General features: G+C 38.4%; 1 protein-coding gene across 2 annotated transcripts in view; it reads left to right on the top strand.

Annotated features, from left to right (window-relative positions):
• Nucleotides 1-21,811, top strand: part of YME1L1 (YME1 like 1 ATPase) — a 50,866-nt gene that overhangs the window by 6,247 nt on the left and 22,808 nt on the right. The window contains exons 2-7 of one of the 2 annotated variants that reach the window (XM_059404122.1): nt 5,491-5,622; nt 11,277-11,439; nt 13,635-13,733; nt 18,866-18,975; nt 20,721-20,871; nt 21,283-21,366. In XM_059404122.1, coding sequence (XP_059260105.1) covers nt 5,491-5,622; nt 11,277-11,439; nt 13,635-13,733; nt 18,866-18,975; nt 20,721-20,871; nt 21,283-21,366 — 739 coding nt within the window. The remainder of the gene's footprint in view (nt 1-5,490; nt 5,623-11,276; nt 11,440-13,634; nt 13,734-18,865; nt 18,976-20,720; nt 20,872-21,282; nt 21,367-21,811) is intronic. The other variant, XM_059404123.1, reaches the window with a different exon arrangement.

Below are 21,811 nucleotides of genomic sequence, written 5' to 3'. Positions count from 1 at the left end.
CTCTTGGGTAATCAAGGACATTGGCAATTGGCAATGTCCTTGATTACTCAGTACTGTACAGTGAGCAGTAATATTTTGAAAGAATCATTTTTTTATGAGCAGCAGGTCTGGTAACAGGGGGCCTAGAGTATTGACTAAATCATATTCTAAATAAATGTGCTATCAACCAGGCTTTGTTCTTCCATTTATAGAGCAGAGGCAGCGTAGATTTAATACTATTCCTTTTTTTTTTTAAAGAGAGAAAGTGACTTTCTCTCTTAAAAAGAGAGAGAGTACACACACAGGCAGAGAGGCAGGCAGAGGCAGTGAGAGAAGCAGGCTGTCTGCCAAGCAAGGAGCCCCATGTGGGACTCGATACCAGGACCCTGGGATCAAGACCTGAGCCAAAGGCAGTGGCTTAACCAACTGAGCCACCCATGCATCCCAATTTAATACTATTCTTAAGGGCCTAGGATTTTCGGAATGGTAAATAAGCACTGGTTTCAGCTTAAAATCAGCTATCATAGTCCCTAACGAGAGAGCCAGCCTGTCTTTTGAAGCTTTGAAGCCAGGCATTGACTTCTCCTCTCTAGTTATGAAAGTTCTAGATGACATCTTAGACTAGAAGGCTGTTTCTTGTACACTGAAAATCTGTTTTGCATAGTTATTCATTAGTCATCTGTGCCATCTAGATCTTCTGAATAATTTGCTGTAGCTTCTGTATTTGCTGTTTTACCTTGTGCTTTTACGTTATGGAGACGACTTCTTTTTTTTTTTTTTTTTTTTAAAGATTTTATTTATTTACTTGAGAGAGAGCATGAACGAGGAGAAGGTCAGAGAGAGAAGCAGACTCCCCATGGAGCTGGGAGCCTGATGCGGGACTCGATCCCGGGACTCCAGGATCATGACCTGAGCCGAAGGCAGTCGTCTAACCAACTGAGCCACCCAGGCGTCCCTATGGAGACGGCTTCTTAAACCTCATGAACCAACCTCTGCTAGCTTCAGAATGTTCTTCTGCAGCTTCTTCACCTTTCTTAGCCTTCATAGATTTAATACAGTTAGGCGGTTGCTCTCAGTTAAGCTTTGGCTTAGGGGAATGTTGAGGTTGGTTTGATCTTCTAGCCAGACTACGAAAACTTTCAGCAAGAAGGCCTCATTTTGCTTTTTTATCATTTGTGTGTTCACTATAATGGTACTTTTAATTTACTTCAAGAACTTTTCTTTTGCATGTACAACTTGGCAAAGTACAAGAGGCTTAGCTTTCAGGCTACCTTGGCTTTCGACGTGCTTTCCTTACCAGGCTTAATCATAAATAAATCTTGATTGGAAGGGAGAGATGTGTGACTCTTCCTTTCCTTTGAACACTTAGATGCCATTGCAGGGTTATTAATTGCCCTGATTTTGATGTTGTGTCTCCGCAAATGGGGAAGCCCAAGGAGAGGGAGAGAGATGGGAAGGACCCATGGGTGGAGCAGTCAGAAGGCCCACGACAGTTACTGATTAAACTCAGTGTCTTATATAGGTGTGATTCATGGCATCCCAAAACAATTACAGTATTAACATCAAAAATCACTAATCATAGGTAACCATAACAAATACAATAATAAAAAAGTTTGAAATACTGTGAGAATTACCAAAATGTGACAGAGACGTGAAGTGAGCAAATGCTATTGGAAAAATGGTGCCAAAGACTTGTTGGATGCAGTGTTACCGCAAATCTCCAATTTATAAAAAATGCAGTATTTGTGAAGTACAATAAAATGAGATATGCCTGGATGGTAAGAACCCATTTAATTTATTCATTTACTCAAGAAATATTTGTTTGGCGGGGTGCCTGGGTGGCTCAGTGGGTTAAGCCTCTGCCTTCAGCTCAGGTCATGATCTCAGGGTCCTGGGATCGAGCCTCTGCTCAGCAGGGAGCCTGCTTCCCCTTTCTCTCTGCCTGCCTCTCTGCCTACTTGGGATCTCTCTCTCTGTGTCAAATAAGTAAATCTTAAAAAAAAAAAAAAAATATATATATATATATATATTTGGCATCTACCATGCGTTATTGTTGCACTGGGATACAGTATGAATAAAACAAAAATAAAATCTAAAGTATGTAGTCATGTAAGTATTGTATAAAAACATTTTGTTACTGAAAACTGGGTTTGTCTCTTGGTGACTATCAAGCCAAAAGATACAGCCAAGTCAAAGAATAGGAAAAGGTCTTGGCAGCAAATAAAGGAGAACACTAGGCTTTCCCAGAGAAATGTTTCCCTGAATAACAAAATTGGGAAAGTTTTATGCTAAGGTTTGTACATATTCATGACGAGGCTTGTGGGATGGGGAATACATCATGGAATTGAGGCAAAAGTTGTCTTAAAGTGCCTGAGCCCAGGTCAGTGGGGGGGGGGGGGGGGGGGGTACAGCAAGGGATAGAATCAGCAGTTTTCTGCCTCTAGTTGGTGAGGGCTAAAGGGATTTAGATCCTGAAAAGATAACTGGAGATCTTACCACAGATTTATTGCCCCTGACATGATTAGGCTTCTGGCCTGAGAGTGGCTGTTTTACATCCCCCCCCACCTAGTCCATTTTATGGGGCATTAGACAACATTCCCCAGTTTTTCTCAGTTGTGACATGTAGATGGTGTTACGTTGTTTTTGCGGTCACCCATGCTGAGCAAGGTTATTCAATCTTCAAAACACTCTGCATTTCACATCAGTTCGTAAGTCCAAGTGTATCTTCCCATTTATTGGAGTTGGCATAGATTCCCTTCTAGGGAGAAAGGTAGAGACGAAGCCATTATCTTTAAAAAACAGGTTTGTTCGCAATTTCGTTTATGCCATAAAAATCAGATGAGAGCACGCTGTTAAGCTGTTTTATATTCTCTCACAAGATGGCTGGGTGCCTTATGTCAAGAAAGCTATGTCTGTCTTTTTCCAGGGACACCTAACTTTGTTAACAGTTTTACATTAAATAAGTACAGAAATAAAATAAACTAGAGAAAAAAAATCCCTTGCCACATCAAACTTAGATTTTAGTGGAAGACTGTGGTATATAATAAAAGGTAAATATTTGGTCTTTGTTCCCATTTCTTGTCATGAAGCTCCTAAAGCCCTTGGAATTTCCCGTGTGGTAGGAGTGTGGTATTTCTGAGGCACCCCTTTGGATCACACCTGGATTTAGTGCTTATGAGGTGATTTAGGATAGGGTCTTTGGACAGCCTGAAAGACCTAGTGATTAGAAGGTGGGAACTCTCAGCCCTAACTCCCCAGGCTTTTTGGAGGGGAGGGCTGGCCTAGGGATTGATCTCTTTAGAAACCCTTAAGCAATGAGATTCAGTGCAAAGACTCACCATTCAGAAGGGTGATACACTCCACATCTTGGACCCTTCTGGCTGTACCTATTCATCTGGCCCCCTTCCTTCCTTCCTTCCTCTCTTCCCTCCTTCCTTTCTTCCAAAAGATTTTTAATTACTTAATTGAGAGAGCGTGAAAGCAAGAGTGATCACAGAGGAAGAGGGAGAAGTAGACTCTGTTAAGTGGAGAGCCTTATGCAGGACTCCATCCCAGGACCCTGAGATCATGACCCAAGCTGAAGGTGGATGCTTAACCGACTGAGACACCCAAGCACTTCCCTTCTTTCCTCCTTCCCTCTTCCCTTCCCTTCCCTTTCCCTCTTTCCTTTCTTTTCCTTCCTTACTCCCTCCCATTGTCTCCCTACCTCCTCCCCTCCTCTTCCCTTCCCTTCCTTCTTTTCTCCCTCCCTCCCTTCCTTCCTACTTACCTACCTACCTTCCTTCCTTCCTTTCTTCCTTAATAGACCGGTAAATGTAAATTATATTCCTTAGTTCTGTAAGCTGTTCTAACAAATTATCAGACCTGGGGAGGAGATTGAGGAAACCCAGATTTATAGCTGGTAGATCAGAAGTATGAATGGCTTAGAACTTGTGACTGGTATCTGAAATGAAAACAGACTTGGGGGGCGGGGCTGAGCCTTTAACTTGTGGGTTCTACACTAACACTGGGCAGTTAGTTTGAGAATTGGATTGTTGGACAACCAGCTGGTGTCAGAATTGGTTGAGAGAGAAACAAGAGAAACAATGTATAGATAAATAAGTAGATTATGTATAAAGTATGTTAGAGACCAGAACTGTCAAGAAGAGAGCATGGAGGGCGCCTGGGTGGCTCAGTGGGTTAAGCCGCTGCCTTCGGCTCAGGTCATGATCTCAGGGTCCTGGGATGGAGTCCCGCATCGGGCTCTCTGCTCAGCAGGGAGCCTGCTTCCTCCTCTCTCTCTCTGCCTGCCTCTCTGCCTACTTGTGATCTCTCTCTGTCAAATAAATAAATAAAATCTTTAAAAAAAAAAAAAAAGAAGAAGAGAGCATGGAGTAGTGAAAAGGGTAAGGAATATTTTTTTAGGGGAGGGTTGTTAAAATTTTGAATAGGTTAGCTAGGGAAAAGAGAAGATGACATTTGAGTTAAGAACTAAAGTCAGAGAGCAAACTAGACAAAAGGGAATAAAACAAAGTCCTTGAGGTGAGAGCTTGTTAGGTGTTGTTCCAAGAACAGGAAGGAGGCCAGTATGACTAAAATAGAGAGAATGAAGTAGAACATGGTGGTGGGTAGATTTGGAAAGGTGATAACCGTAGAGGGCTTTCTGTGTCATAATGCTTAGGACTTTTGCTTTTATTGTGAGTGAGAAGAGAAGCTGTTGGAGGGTTTTAAGCCAAGGAGTGATGAGATCTGACTTTGTTTTTAATAGAGCAGGTTCAGAGAGAGTAATTAGGAGGGCTGTTGCAAAAGTCTTTGTATAGATGATGGTGACTTAGAATAGGGTGAGAACAGGATGGTGCAGTGAGGAAGTTGAGAAAAATAAAATTCTGGATATATGCTTACTTTTTTTTTTTAAAGTCTGAAATATTTCATTTTGTGGTGGTATCGTTTATTTAGCCCACTGTCTTAATGGTGGGCATTTCTACCTTCTGCTGCTTTTTAAATGTTTTAATGAAAATTGTCATCTATGCATATACAAGCACTTTTCAGATTTTTTCCCTTAGAATAAACTACTAGGAAATAGATTAATGGGGAATAAAATACATATTTTTAATACTTTGGATTCATATAGCCAGAATACTGTCCTGGAAGAATTTACCTGGTTTTTTCTTACTAGCAATAAATCTGAGTATTTATATTTTTTAATATATAGTTCTGATGCACAGTGCATTTTTTTTTAAGATTTTATTTATTTATTTGACAGACAGATCACAAGTAGGCAGAGAGACAGGCAGAGAGAGATGGAGAAGCAGGCTCCCTGCTGAGCAGAGAGCCCGATGCGGGACTCGATCCCAGGACCCTGGGATCATGACCTGAGCCGAAGGCAGAGGCTTTAACCCACTGAACCACCCAGGCGCCCTGTACAGTGCATTTTAACTTTTTACAAATCCCAGATCCTGATGATAAAAAGATTTTTTTCTGTTTTAATTTTAAAAAGCACACTACTTAATTTCAACTTTGATCTTCTTTTAGGTTACAGTTCCTCTGAGTCACCTCATCAATGCTTTCCATTCACCAAAAAGCACATCTGTTTCTGTCAGTGCGTCGGCTTTGCAAAACCCCCATCGAGATGTAGTTCCTGAGCATGAGGCTGTTGGCAGTGAGGTAATAGTTTTTACCCTGATTATGTGAGAAACAGTGTTTTTGATTTAGTATGTTGTAAAAATGTCTGAAATGTCTCTCTGTGGATAGACAAGGTCTATCCTTGTAACAAGGTCATTTCTATCTTTAGCTTATGTCCTTTATGATTAAAGATGTCTAATTCTGGCTTTATTGTACCCTTTTTTAAGATTTTATTTATTTATTTGACAGAGATCACAAGTAGGCAGAGGGGCAGGCAGAGAGGGGGTGGAAGCAGGCTTCTGGCTGAGCAGAGAGCCTGATGCGGGGCTGGATCCCAGGACCCTGAGACCATGACCTGAGCTGAAGGCAGAGGTTAACCCTCTGAGCCACCCAGGCACCCCAGTCCATTGTCTTTCTACTGTGATGATAAGCCTCTCCCAAATTATAGTCCAAGAGAGCCTGCATGATGAAAATACATGTATCAGAATTGCTGCCTACAGCAATATTGTGTTACTTTTAGGAATTTTGGAAAATACTGTATGGGTGGAAGAAATAAAATTCTCCTGTGATCCTGTTCCCCAGAGATAATGCTATTAACATTTTGTATTTACATGTCAAGTCTCTTTTTCTCTTACACTTTTTTGGGGGGGGCTTGAACTCACAACCATGGCATTGAGACCTAAGCCAAGATCAAAAGTTGGATGCTTAACCAACTGAGCCACCGTGGCGCCCCTGTACTTTTAAAATTTTATGATTGGGTCATTATGTATATGCTGATTTAAATTCTGTTTTGTTCATTTAATGGTCTTCGTGGACTTGTTATGCTATACATTTTCTATATATATATGTTTTTTTGAAGATTTTATTTATGAGAGAGAGAAAGAGAGAGTGAGCGAGTGACTGCACAAGCAGGGGGAGAGGGAGAAGGAGAGGGAGAATCCAACTTCCCGCTGAGCAGAGAGGCTGACTCAGGCAGGACTCAATCCCAGGACCTGGGATCCTGACATGACCTGAGCTGAAGGCAGATGCCTAACCGACTGGGGCACCCAGGAGTCCCCTTCTATATTTTTAATGACTTCCAAGTGTTTATTGTATGCTATCCCATTGTTGGATATTGTTTCCAGAATTTTGTTGCTATAAACAACATCACTTTTACTGTCTGTGTTGCTAAAGAGTATTTTGTTAAGTGAAATTGCTAGGTCAGGGCCTTGAAAAGTAACTAAAACTCTAGAAGCCAATGTTGAGCTTTTGAGTAATGGTCTCAGATAATAGAATTGGGGCCCTTTTGATACACCCTCATTAGTCCTATTTGCCTTTAGTGAGTGTTCTTTATTGCTTTACAGAACTTTTTCTTTCTCCTTAATTTCTCCTCATCTCTACTCTCTACTCTTAACCTCCTTTGCTATGTGGTGGCCTTGCTTTCATCAGTCAAGTCTTGCTTATCCAAATATCCACTCCACAATGTAATTTTGTTAATTAATTTATTTATTTAAAAGATTTTATTTATTTATTTGACAGATAGGTGTCACAAGCAGGCAGAGAGGCAAGTGGGGGGTAGGGGGGAGGCAGACTCCCTGCTGAGCAGAGAGCCTGATTCTGAGCTGGATCCCTGGACCCTGGGATCATGACCTGAGCCGAATTCAGAGGCCTTAACCCACTGAGCCACCCAGTCGTCCACACAATGTAATTTTAAAAACTCTCTTTCAACTTCCTTCAAAAGCTACTGACTTATTTTCCTTTTGATTTCAGACTTCTTGAAATAGTCGTTTGAGCTTGTAACTGTACTTGCTAAACTTTTATTCTTATACTACATATCATCATAGTTTGGCTTACTTTGTACCATTTTATAGACTTATTTTGCCAAAGTTATTGATTTCCTTTATGCTTCAGTGCAGACCTTTTTAAAAAGCCACATCTTGTTCAACTTACCTTAGCATCTGGTCTTGCTGAACATTTCCTACTTTAAGAATACTCCCTCGTATTGAGTGATGTTACATTGAGGATGGTTTTTCTCTTTCTGTTTTGCTGGCTTTTTTTTTTTTTTTTTAATTGTTGTTGTTGCTAGCCCCTTAAATACTTGGTGTGCTTTGCATTTATCCTTGATCTGATATTTGTTAATGCACATTCTCCCAGGTCATGTTACCCATTTTCATGTATGTATGTATGTAAATGTGTGTATGTGTGTGTGTGTATAATATGCTGATGACTCCCAAATATATCCCCAACCCTAAATTTACTTTAAATCTTTGAAGTCACGTATTAATGCCTTGATAAATACCCCTCTGAAGGGGCACCTGGGTCCTGAGTGGCTCAGTGGATTAAAGCCTCTGCCTTCTGCTCAGGTCATGATCTCAGGGTCCTGGGATCAAGCCCCACATCTGGCTCTCTGCTCAGCAGGGAGCCTGCTTCCCTTCCTCTCTCTCTGCCTGCCTCTCTGCCTACTTGTGATCTCTGTCAAATAAATAAAAATCTCAAAGAAAAAAAAAAGTTAAGCACCTTGAGAAGAATGTATTTAAAAAAAAAACAAAACCCGCTGAAGAGAATTTCAGGGACCTCAAAATTAAGATGTCCAAACTTGGCTATTCTCACATTACATTGTATTTGAACTTGCAGTGGGTTATCAGTCTGGTTCCAACCAGGATAGAGAAACCACATAGTTATAATGCTAAAAATTAGTGTAATTTTTTTAGTTTAACATTTTTAAAACCCTGTTTTTTTAAGGGATTGGAATAGCTAGGAATTGGCTAGTAATAAGTAAACTCTAAAACACAGAGTACTAGCAGATTTAAGGAGTAGCTAATACTCTTAGGACTGAGATGGCGCAATGGCAGGAAGAGTTCTTCACCCACGGCTGAGGTCCTGACCTTCTTGGAAGAGGGCATGGCTTTGGCTCATCGACTGGCTAAGTTGGTGTGTCACGCTAGCTGCACTTGATGGAAATCAGTCATGCAGGGTAGCAGGGAAAGCTGTTCATGGGAATGTCTCTTACTGGAAAAGCTACTACTTGTTTACTATAGAAGCCACAGTTTACTGTAGAAGCCAAGTTTTGGAGAAGCCGTACAAGTGGCAGGCAGATGCTAGAAACATCATGGGTGCTGCACGTAGGACCCTGCTGAACGAGCACACCGGAACCAGATACAAAAACACTTTTCTCTTACAGTGTCTCCTGTGCTCTTTACTGACAAAGTTTACATTGTCCCAGCTGGCAAGGGAAAAATATTTAAAGAGCCCAGATCATTGTTCATGGAGCCAACAAAAAGGATGAAGAGGAGCTATGAGATAATAAATTGATAGAGTGTCCACCCAGAAGCCTTCTTCCTCTCAGTCCTCTTGTTGATTTTTCCAAATGTCTGTTGTCCATGATTTGTTATTTCTGTCTTTCTCTTGGGCTTGGTTCAGGCTCATACCATTTTTTCTCTTGTTCCGTCAGCCTTTTTTCATCCAGTTTATTATCTTTGTCTTCTATTTTCTAGCTATAAAACAAAACTAATAAATTAGCTATGGAATTAAATTCAGACAGGCTTTTTACAATTTGACCTTAGCCTATCTAGTTCATTCTGTCATCACTGATCTTTGGACTACTTCTGAAACATTCCAGGTGCTTTGATGACATTTTGTTTGTCCCTTACCCTCAGGTTTCCCATATTTTGGAAATAAGGTGTTACCTTAGTGAAGCTGTATCTGACTTTGGAAATTAGTTGCTCTCTGTTCTCTCTCTCTTTTTTTAAGATTTTATTTATTTATTTGACAGACAGAGATCACAAGTAGGCAGAGAGGCAGGCAGAGAGGGGCGGGGAAGGAGACTCCCTGCTGAGCAGGGAGCCTGACGCGGGACTCAATCCCAGGACCCCGAGATCATGACCCGAGCCGAAGGCAAAGGCCCAACCCACTGAGCCAGCCAGGCGCTCTTTACCACTTTTTGTTTTAAATATCTCTATAATAGCAGTTATTATGTTGTATGATAATTGCTGTGCTTTTATGTACCTTATTCTTACATTTCAAGGACCTGACAGCTAGTAAGTAAGGGAAGTAATTTTTAGTTAAGAATCTGCATTTCCCTTTTGAAGTCTTTGCATTATAAATAGATGTTTTAGCTTCCCATTTTAAAAGATAGCTTTTGAGGAGCACCTGGGTGGCCCCGTTGGTTAAGTGTCCAACTCTTGATCTCAGCTTAAGTTCTGATTTTAGGGTCATGAGTTCAAGCCCTGCACAGGGCTCCATGTCAGACTCCATGCTGGGCGTGGAGCCTATTAAAAAAAATAATAATAAAGGATAACTTTTGAAAAGTAGCTTTTGACTATTATAGTGCTGTTTTCATTGTAATGATACACTTTATATTGTGTAGTTTTTAATAAAGAGCACTTTTAAATATTTTATTTCATCATGCCTTTAACTATGCTTGCCTTGGTGTTTGGATGTCAGATGAGCAACACGTCATCTTTTCCATTGATCCATACCACCTTGTTGTGAAGTTGGCAGGGCATGTTTCATAGGCATTTTACTAATGAGGCAATTGATTCTGAGAATATGAATGACTTGTCCTAAAGCTAGTAGCTGAGAAACCCCTGGACATCAGTCCAGAACTATATAATCCATGGATCTAACTTCATTCATTTATTTTTGCATGTGTGAAATTTTTATGAATCTAACTTCACATCAGTCATCAGAAGCTGATACTTTACTTGTTCTGTTCATTTTTGCTTCCTGTGCTAGAACTTCTGGCTGTCTGGGGCTAATTTTTATTTGTCTTTCATGACAGCTCCTTTGGACAAGAAAATAACTCAATTCTATCCTATTTGTAGTTAGTTTAGAACTATTTTAATGCGAGTTATTTTCTTCCCTGGTTTTCACACATTTCTTTGAAAAATTTTTATTTGACAGAGAGGTCACAAGTAGGCAGAGAGGCAGGCAGAGAGGCGGGAAGGGAAGCAGGCTCCCTGCCGAGCAGAGAGCCATCCCAGGACCCCTGGGATCATGACTTGATCCGAAGGCAGAGGCTTTATAACCCACTGAGCCACCCAGGTGCCCCCACACATTTTTTACTTTGTTCAGTTTTCCTCTTTATTAGATAAGTTAGGTATGTGTAATTATAGAACCTCTCAGTTCAAAGTAGGATCTCAGGAATGAGACCAGAGGAGTGAGATGTCCTTTGGTAACAGCATATCCCCCCTTTTTAAAAAATCAAATGTGGTTTTGTTTATGGGCATTAGAGACTGAAGGAAGCTTTAAAAGTCCATAACTTAGAGGCACTATTGGGAATATATTTTTAACCTTTGTCAAACCTCATATGACTAACCTCCATAGAACCAGAACTATAAAAATATTTGCACCAGGGATGCCTGGGTGGCTTAGTTGGTTAAGTGTCTGCCTTCACCTTGGGTCATGATCCCAGGGTCTTGGGATCCAGTCCCAAATCAGGCTCCTTGCTCAGCGGGGAGCCTGCTTCTCCCTCTGCCTGCTGCTCCCCCTGCTTTTGCTCTGTCTTCTCTGGCAAATAAATAACGTCATTTTAAAAATAAATATTCGCTCCAATTTGTTTTTTCTTTTTTTTCGAATTTAGTTTTTAAATACTAGAAAAAAAGGACTTAATACCTTTGTTAGATTTTTTGAATCTATAATTTTTCAACTAGTAAGAACTGTTTTAAGTTAAATATCTTGTTATTAATTGCTAACTTGGTTGACTCACTCTTTTATAGCCTGTACTTAATTTAAGAGACCTTGGATTATCCGAATTAAAACTTGGACAGATTGATCAACTAGTAGACAGTCTACTTCCTGGATTTTGTAAAGGCAAGCGTGTTTCTTCCCATTGGCATACATCTCATGTCTCTGCACAGTCCTTCTTTGAAAATAAATATGGTAAGTTGGCTTATTTTTTGTTCCAATTTAAGTAAGCCGTTGTAGTTACTAAAAATTTAACAGATAGCATTTATTTATGCTTACTGTGTGTTAGCTTCTTTCCTGAGTTCTGTTCATTCCTTTCCTTTTTCCTTTTCTCTTTCTTTCCTTCTTTCCTTTCTTTTCCTTTTCTTAATTATCTTTCGTATTGGAGTAATTTTGGATTTACAGGAAAGTTGCAGAGATAGTACTGAGTTCCTGTATGCCCTTCACCTGGCTTCCTCTGATGTTAACTGCCTGCTTAAACATGGTGCATTTGTCAACACTGAGAAAATAATATTGGGACAGTACGTTTCACTGAACTATAGACTATATTTAGACCAAATGAAATTTCATCTTCCTAAATTACTGGTTTTTCCACACGAGGCTTCTTTCTTTGTCCCAAGATCTACTATAGCACATTACATACATTGTGTAATAGTGGAATATTGTTTTAATTTTAGGTGACAACTTTTATTGGATTCCAAGAATCATGTTAGTTTCTGAGAATACATTGAAGTAATAATCATAGTCCTTTTTTTATTTTTATTTTTTTAATTTTTATTTATTTATTTATTTATTTGACAGACAGAGATCACAAGTAGGCAGAGAGGCAGGCAGAGAGAGAGAGAGGAGGAAGCAGGCTCCCCACTGAGCAGAGAGCCTGATGCGGGGCTCGATCCCAGGACCCTGAGATCATGGCCTGAGCCGAAGGCAGAGGCTTTAACCCACTGAGCCACCCAGGTGCCCCAGTCCTTTTTTTAAAAAGAATGTATATTTTCTTATTTAAGTCTTGTAACAATCTGGTGTTAAAATAAGTTGGTAGTTTGTAGAAGGGGTTTCACTTCATGAGTTTCTTTTTGGATGATGCTTAAACAATAAATGTTAGAACTTATCAAAATACTTTTTTTTTAAATGATGGAAGAGCAGATTTAAATAATCAGTATAAGCTATAATAATAGCCCAGGAACATGCAAATTTAATTCATTTTGTGATAACGTTTTGATTGAAGTCATACTTTGTATAAATTTAATTCATTTACTAATTATTCTATTGCTTTTTTTTCATATATGGATTGTAGTATAAGTAAAGAATTCAGGAATGAGAAAAATGAAGTTTTTGAGCTTGGGGGCTTGGACTGAAAATCTGCTTCTATTTTAATGTTATACTGCCTCCTTCCTGAGAGAAGTCCTCAGGCTGAGTGGTTAAGGGTGAGGAGTAGACTAGTATCAAACTCATTCCTGCCACTGAGTGGCTGTGCCATTTACTTTAGTCCCCAGACTGCTGTTTTCTCATGTGAAGCATGAGGAAAAACTCCTTATCTTACTTTGCAGGATCAAATGAAATAGTCTAAATAGTTTATTTAGCCCATACTGTGCTATTTGGCTCATAGTAAGTGTTCAGTAGAGTAAAATTTTTGTTACTCTCATAGCTGTGTAGTTCAGTAGTATTACTGTTGGTCTTCTGGTCGGCATATTTACATTACCTTTTAAGGTTCCTTGCCAGCTGTTTTCTTGGCTTAGGCAGGCAGAGGTATTAGGATGGGCTGTGTTGATTCCTAGGAAAATCCCCGCATTCTGTCTAGGGTATTGGGATAGAGGAGAACCAGTTTCTGTTGGTCCTATTTACTTCCTCCCGAGGATCACGAATGTAAAGTAGGATGGGCCCCATTAGTCTACTTGGGGAATTCGAAGGACCACCAAAGATGATGGCTTCCAGTTATGGGAGGAACTGTCTTCGAACCCAGTGATCAGAAGCTTTGAGAGAGAAAGATGACTGCTTCTGGTTTACAGTGTTAAATCACATTATTTATTAGCATTTTTAAATGGTCCCTAGGAAGTAGCAGTTTTTCATCTCTTTGTGCTCTCTACTAAAAGTAACTTTAGGTAAACATGTGTCTTTTACCTTGTCGTTTGAATTTAATTTCTTTGGCAGCTGTGGTCATATATCAGATCAAAAAGATAATCTGTTGGACAACTGGTAGATCATAGTAATGCGATGAAGAACTGTAATTAGATTAGCAATATTTTTAAAAACTCCTAAAAGCAAAGCCATATGAACAAATAAAAGGCTAAGCTCATACTTTTGCTTTCTAATATTTGATATAATTATTATATTTTGTGACCTTTTTTTTAGCTGGGTAAATGGAAAATTTATTTTTCTCAATTTTCTTCCAGGTTACTTAGATATGTTTGGTACTTTACGTTCCTCTTGCTTATACAGACAACATTCAAGAACTCTTAAAAGTATTTGTTCAGATCTTCAGTGCTGGCCAGGTATGAAACAACAACTGCATGTATTTTGGGAAAAAAAAATAGATTTCTTTAACAGATTCTTATTTATCTTTCTTAATCATATTAATGTTTATAAACAGTCATTTATAGCTCATAGTTCACAGTAGAACTGATAGATTATTTGGAGTCAATTAGTTTGGGTATGTCCGATTTTTGGTTGGGAAAATACGTAGTAGCTGAATTTTGAATGTGAGTGATAAGTGCCACAGTAAATCAAACTTTAGGGAATTTATCTACACCTTCAACGTAATTAAGCGTGTTTGTTTACTTCCCTGTATTCTTAAAATTTCATTTTTAAAATTGTTCCAATCAATTGCAATGACAGAAAAAAAATTTAAAGTGTAGGAAAAGTCAGGGCAACAGCAGAGGGGTTTCATCAGTGGACCAGAAATTTGAGAACTTTCTATTAGGTAAGAAATAGATGACATCACATTGATAGAAAAATCAAATATGCATGCATTTACATTTATTTAATACCAGACACTAGTGAAAGCTGTTAGGTAACAGTGATAATTGTAGATGAAAAAGACATATGTTACCTACCTTCATGGAACTTAGTAACACAAAAGAGGTGTGTGCTATTATTTCCAGTAGAAGTTAGGGAAAAAACCCATTTCCAAGTCAGTAATAGTGGATGATTTGTGAACAGTTGAACTGAAAGATTGCCAAAAGCGGGCCAGTCCCAGAATAGATTGGGCTTGTAACATTTATGCCACAATTGGCAAAAGACTTGTTGTTAATAAAGGGGGTGTGTGTGTAGAGAAGTCTGTCTCTGAAGATTGTGTGTGAGCATTGAGGCCAAGGAGAGAAATAATGGATTTGAATTAGGCACTAAATGTACCCTACTCACTCATTATAAGTCCATATTTTGTAGTATAAATGTATTGACCACCTAGCTAGTTTTGAGGAAACTTATCTACAGTCAGTATTGATTACTGTATTTTCTTTGCAATTATAACTGGAACAGCAAGATCTTCACATGTTCAAGAAAACTTGTAGCATGAAAGAGAGGTGCCACGTAGGGCACAGAGACCAGTAATGCCCTAAAGAAATGGTCAATGCAGAAGACAGAAGAATTCTTAAAGAAGGATGATATATTTTTAAATATTCATGGAAGACTTAGAAAAACTGAGCATTCATTAGGGAATAAGGAGGCTCTTCATTTTTAGAAAGTTATAACCCAGGGTCAGCTGCTCTGATCATATAATATTGAAATCAAATAACAGAAAGGATAACTTAAAAAATTCCCAATTCTATGGACATTTAAAGATACTTTTGTAAGTGTCTTGTGGCTGAAGGAAAGAGAAACAAATTACAGACAATTAGTAATGAACCACAGTGAAAATCAGCATCAAAGTCTTTGAGTTGAGGGCCAGCTGATGGCTGAGGGCATTGTGTAATTTATTAGGATGTAAGAAAGAAAATAAATCGATTAAACATTCATTTTGAGAATACTCTAAATAAATTTAGAGAAATTAAGATGTATAAAACAAATGAATACAAGAGAGTTTTACTTAGTTAAATGAAGAACAGATTTAATTTAAGAAAACAAGAGAATAGAACGGTCTAATTAAAAACACTGAGAAAATGTTAGAAGTGTTAGAAGTAAAAAAAAAAAAGTGATAACAGCCACATATAGGGAAGATTTAAAACTTTGAATAGTGTGTATAAATAAAAATGTGTTGAAACAGCAATCCAAGTTATAAATGAACAACACTGACTCAGGAGATAAGACAGTAACTATGAAATTTGAAATATAATAGTGTCCCAGAGGCACTTCGGCTCAGATGGTTTTTATGGTTTATGTTCTGTTTTCCAGGACCAAAATCAAGAAAAAGGTAGAATAGGTTTTCCTGTTTATTCCACGAGATTAGTAATACTAAAATGTTATCGTAGAAAAGGATATAATAGATTGCAGTTTCACCTAATAATGTAAATACAGAAATTGTAAATAAAATCTGAAAAAGGAATTATAGAAATGGGCTTGAAAATATGATAAGGAATATGAGTGATTTAATATTAGGAAGTATGTTAATTTATGTTAATAGATTAGAAAAGAATAATACTATTTCAATGTATGAAAAAGGCATGTGATAGATTTTAATGGTCACACCTCCTACAAAGTTGTCAAGAACTATAATAGAAAGTTTTAAAATTTATTAAGGAACTCTATTAGGATCTTAGGAATACAGGAAATAAGATAGTAGTAGCCTGTTTTTGTTGAGGAATTTGGAAGTTTTAAACAATATAATTAAAAAGGAGTTTAGAAGTTTCGGGACAAAATTATGATTGTTCTTTGTTTACCAGGTAATATGTTTCCAGAAAACTTTAAAAAATCAACTGAAAGGCTACTCTAGTATCACATAAGATAAATGCATAAAAATCAATATCTTTCTTATATTCTAGCAATAGCTTTTATTTATAGTTTCTTCCAAACCCATTTAATCTTTGTCCTCACAAGAAACATTCAACATAATGTACATACATATATGCATGTGTATACACACATATATGTGTACATACTTGTATATACATATATGTATACATATGTGTACACACATACATGTATATACATTATGTTGAATATTTGTATCAATATTCGAGTATTATATTGAATGTAATATATATACATATGTTTGTGTGTGTGTATATATATATGCGCACCTGTGAAACTTCACAGAACAAAATAAAAGAGCTAGGTAAACTAAAATGAGAGAATACCATAATCCTCTTTGAAAGGACTCAGTACTATGATAGTTTTAATTTATGCCCAGATTTATTAATTCACTGCAACCTTGTTCAAAACCCTAAACACTTGCTATGAAAACCAAGAAGTTGATTTTAAACTTGACAGTAAAATGGGGCACCTGGTTGGCTTAGTAAAACATCCGTCTCTTGATCTGGGGTTGTGAGTTCAAGCCCCAAGTTGGGTGCAGAGATTACTTAAAAAAATAAAATAAAAAAATAAACTTGGACATAAGAGAATCTTAATTTAATTTAATTTAATTTAATCTTAGTTTAATCTTAAATAAGTCCCAAATAGGTAAAGGTCTGAACAAAGTTAAAAGTCAGTAGACTCCAGGGCGCCTGGGTGGCTCAGTGGGTTGGGCCGCTGCCTTCGGCTCAGGTCATGATCTCAGGGTCCTGGGATCGAGTCCCGCATTGGGCTCTCTGCTCAGCAGGGAGCCTGCTTCCTCCCCTCTCTCTCTCTCTGCCTGCCTCTCTGCCTACTTGTGATCTCTCTGTCAAATAAATAAATAAAATATTAAAAAAAAAATTAAAAAAAAAAAAGTCAGTAGACTCCATTTTTTTTTTTTTAAGATTTTATTTATTTTATTTGACAGATAGAGATCACAAGTAGGGAGAGAGGCAGACAGAGAGAGAGGGGAGGAAGCAGGCTCCCCGCTGAGCAAAGAGCCCGATGCGGGGCTCGATCCCAGGAGCCTGGGATCATGAACCGAGCCGAAAGCAGAGGCTTTAACCCACTGAGCCACCCAGGCGCCCCCATTTTTTTTTTAATTGTTTTATTTGGAGAGGGAGAGAGAGAGAGAGGAGGGCCAGAGGGAAAGGGAGAGGTAGAATCTCAAGCAGACCCCAAGCTCAGTGTGGAGCCTGATGCAGGGCTCGATCCCATAACCCCGAGACCAGGACCTGCGCCAAAACTAAGAATTGGACAACTTAACTGACTGAGCCACCCGGGGGGGCTTCTCTTAAAATCACAGTTTGGGGGTGAGGCGCTCTAATCAATACAGTGCAGAAAACACTAAAGATTAAAAGATAGGAATATTTTAACCTTTAAGTTGCTGTATCAAAAGACAAAGACATTAAATATTTCAAATATATGTGACTTAAAGTTAGTTTACATAACATGCATCCTTTTTATACATGAAAATGGGAAAGGTTATGAGTGTTGACAACTAAAGAAAATATTGAATAAAAGTGGAAGTTTTTCAGAAATTACCCCCATTTCTAATCTGAAATGCAAATTAAAACAAGACAGTGCTTTTTGTCTATCTGATTTGTACAAATTAAAAAATTTATAGGGATGCCTGGGTGGCTCAGTTGGTTAAGCTCAGGTTGTGAACCCAAGGTCCTGGGATCGAGCTCCGCATTGCACTCCTTTGCTCAGTGGGGAGCCAGCTTCCCCTTCTGCCTGTCACTCCCCCTGCTTGTGCTCTTTGACAAATAAAATCTTAAAAAAAATTTTTTTAATTAAAAATTTTTATTAATCTGATTGGAAAGGAGGTGGAGAAAAGGATACTCCTTTTCATTGGTGGTGTATAAATCAGTAACAGCCTTTTAGAGGGCAGTTTCTTAGTGTTAAATAATTCAGACCTCACATTTCACTTTTAAGAATTCAGTCTACATGTGCTGAAAGGTGATATGTATAAGAATTTTAACTGAAGCATTCTTAGCAATAAGAAAACAGGAAACAACTAATGTCCATGGTAGGAAAGTGGTTGAATATTCAAATCTGATAAATTGGGAAAATATTAACAGCCATTAAGTTGAATGTAGTCTGATCTGTTCTAAAAAATGTCCATGATATATTGATTGTTCAGTGCAAGAAGATAACTGCAAAAAATTATGTATTATTTTTGTAGAAAGAGCATGTATTTAAATACATAGAAGTTTAGTCATGAAGTTATTTTCCAAAGCTTTCATTCTTTTATTTTTCATTTTTTTGAATTAGGCTCTATGCCCAGTGTGGAGCCCAATGCAAGCTTGAACTCAAAACCTTGAGATCAAGACTTGAGCTGAAATCAAGAGTCGGATGCTTAACCGACTGAGCCACCCAGGCACCCCAGTCATGAAATTAACAGTGGGCACTTCTGGGAAGTGAGATTGGGGTTTGAGGAATTAGACACTGACTTTTATTTGATATTCATCAGTGGGTGTTTTTTTCTTTTCACATTTTAAAATTACCAAGAGGCTATAAATTATTTTGTAGATTCAATCCATTTTAATGACTTTAGTGAAGTGTCAGATGAAGAACTATGTTAAAAAGTGAGATAATAAACTTAGGATGATGGGCTTGGAGTCAGTTTTGAATCCAAGGTATTTTTCTTATAAGCATTTGCAACGGGGAGTAAATCTGATACTGTTCCATTCAGTTTTCATACAGTCTCGGGGTTTTAAAACTTTGAAATCAAGAACTCGACGTTTACAGTCCACCTCTGAACGATTGGCAGAGTCACAGCATATAGCACCATCATTTGTGAAGGTAATTAGACATTTTGTTGTTTGAAAAAGCAGTCTTTTAAAAATTATTAAAATGAGAACATTCAATATCTGATTTCTTTTACTGGTCAGTTGATTTTCTGAAGGATTAATAACCTATGTAATCATTACACCTCCAACTCTCGTGAGTGTCCTAGTCATGTCTCTCCTTTGGCCTGTTAGACATCTCCTTTTGTTTTTTGTCCCTACACACGTACCTGTGTGTTCTCTGTGTTAATGAGTAGCATCTGCCCAAGCTAGAAACCTGGTAATCAACTTGGATTTGTTCATCTTTTCTCTCCTGTCACATCCATTAATCACTAAGGTCCTATCCATCTAGCCTCTTAAATATTTCTTAGATCTGTCTCTTTTCATCCCCAGTTCTACTGCAGAGATAGACTGTAACAGTTTCTTGCCTTAAAGGACTCTAATAATCATTCATTTAGCCTCTTGCCTTTATTTTTTTTGAAGAATTTATTTGAGAGAGTGTGCGTGGGAACGCATGCTGGTGGGAGGGGTAGAGAGAGGAAGAGAGAGAATCTCAGGCAGACTGCTGAGTGTGGAGCCTCACTGAGCATGGAGCACAGCGGTGAGGCTTGATCTCATGACCTTGCTGTCATGACCTGAGTGGAGGTCGAGTTGGCTGGTTAACTGACTAAGCCTCCTTAGCCTCCTGGTTACCTTTAGTCCGGCCTCCAGATTGCCACCAACCCAGCATCTGTCTAAAATGTTTTTATTAATAATTGTCTTGTCAGTTTCCTGCTGTAGTATCCATTTGGCCTCTGCCAACCATTTTTCTGTTCTCATCTTTAAATATGGCACCCCCTCTGAACCTCTACTCCGCTTGTTTCTTGGCATGTAAAGTCCTGTCATACAAGATCGCTTGCCATTCCCGACTTCTAAGGCCTGTTATTTCATGGCTCTGTCAGATTGTTTACGCTTTGTGTTCTCTTCTCTGTGGTTTAGAAATCCTATTCTCTGGGATGCCTCTCTTGACTTCTGAGGTAGTATTTATTTTACCACCAGACCTAGAACCTCTTTTTTTTTTTAAGATCTTCTTTCTTTGAGAGAGAGAATGCATGCGACCAGATGAGGAGCGAGGTGGGGGAGGGAAAGAGAGGGGAAAGAATCTTCAGCAGACTCCTTGCTGAGCTCAGAGCCTGCTTGACCCCATGACTCTGAGATGATGACCTGACCTAAACGCAAAAGTCGAATGCTTAACCGACTGCGCCACCCAGGTGCTCCCAGACCTAGAACTTCTAACATAATATCAAAATGATTTCAAAAAATTAATTACTTGTTTATCTCTCCCAAGTAGACTGAGGACATTCTTTCTGATCATTGGTTATTTATCTTTACATTTTCACAACTTACACAAGTCCAAGTTTGTAAAAGGTACTCAGTAAACATTTAATAAATTAATGAGGTTTTTCCTCTAGTAGAGATAAAGGAGTGTGAACATGAAACCATTGGAACCCTGAGTCCACAGGCAACCTACTGTTTTCAGTATAGTGTTCTTACAGAGAGTTTCTTTCATAATCGACTGATGGAAGTGTGAATTCCAGGGTTAGTTTCCTTGCCATTGATTAAGTAATTTATTTTTGAGTCTTAGTGTAATTCTTCTGATAGTCAACAAAAACTAGAAATTCTAGAATTTTTGAAAGGATTTTTTTTGTAAGTGATCATTATATTATTGGGCAGTGTTATCTATATAGTAAGTCAGTACTGATGCCTTGTTTGTGGATTTAGGGGTTCCTGTTGCGGGACAGGGGATCAGATGTTGAGAGTTTGGACAAACTCATGAAAACCAAAAATATACCTGAAGCTCACCAAGATGCATTTAAAACTGGTTTTGCAGAGGGTTTTCTGAAAGCTCAAGCCCTAACGCAAAAAACCAATGGTAAGTTGATTGGACACCATCCATATTTGGGAATAATACCTAAAAGGAAGTCATAGTCCTACCTTTAAGTGGTTACACATACTTTTTCTAACACATATGCACCTTTTCATTGGTTATATTCCATTATATTTGTAACTTAAGCTGTGTCAAAATGGAAATACCTGTTGACACTCTCCCTTTTCTCAAATGAGAACCAGAGTCAGGGACAGAAACAAGAGTGCCTTCATGAGGTTTTTGATAACAGGGTGCTGAAAGGAAATCATGGCAACTATACAAAAGAATGTCAGGTTCCAAAATTGCATTTGATGGAATATGATTACCGTCAATAACCTAATTTTTGCTTTTCATCAAGGTGTCATTTGTCATTGTTGTTATTTGATTTAAGTTTTTTTTTTCCTTTTCCTCCTCCAGATTCTCTGAGACGAACTCGTCTGATTCTCTTCGTTCTGCTGCTGTTTGGCATTTATGGACTCTTAAAAAATCCATTTTTATCTGGTAAAGGCTCTTTTTATTTATCTGACTTTTATTTTTAATCTTTTAAATACGCAACTTTTTTTTTTCATAGTCTGCCTTAGGCAGGAGAGAAGAAGCATTTTCTGTTTTGTTTTTGTGTTTTAAAGATTTTATTTATTTATTTGACAGAGAGAGAGAGAGATCACAAGTAGGCAGAGAGGGAGGCAGAGAGAGAGGGGAAAGCAGGCTCCCTGCGGAGCAGAGAGCCTGATATGGGGCTCCATCCCAGGACCCTGAGACCATGACTTGAGCTGAAGGCAAAGGCTTAATCCACTGAGCCACCCAGGCACCCCAGCATTTATTGTTCTGGTGTGTAGGCCTTTCTTTCCTAAGTCAGCACTTCAGAGATTGGGTCAATTTGAGGTGGTTTTTTTGCATTGAAGTAGAAAAGTTTTAATCTGTTAGGGTTACATGCCAACTGCATTAT

Source organism: Mustela nigripes, chromosome 6 (assembly GCF_022355385.1).
Source record: "Mustela nigripes isolate SB6536 chromosome 6, MUSNIG.SB6536, whole genome shotgun sequence".
Taxonomy (NCBI): Eukaryota; Metazoa; Chordata; class Mammalia; order Carnivora; family Mustelidae; genus Mustela; species Mustela nigripes.
This window is presented reverse-complemented; position numbering and strand designations above follow the sequence as displayed.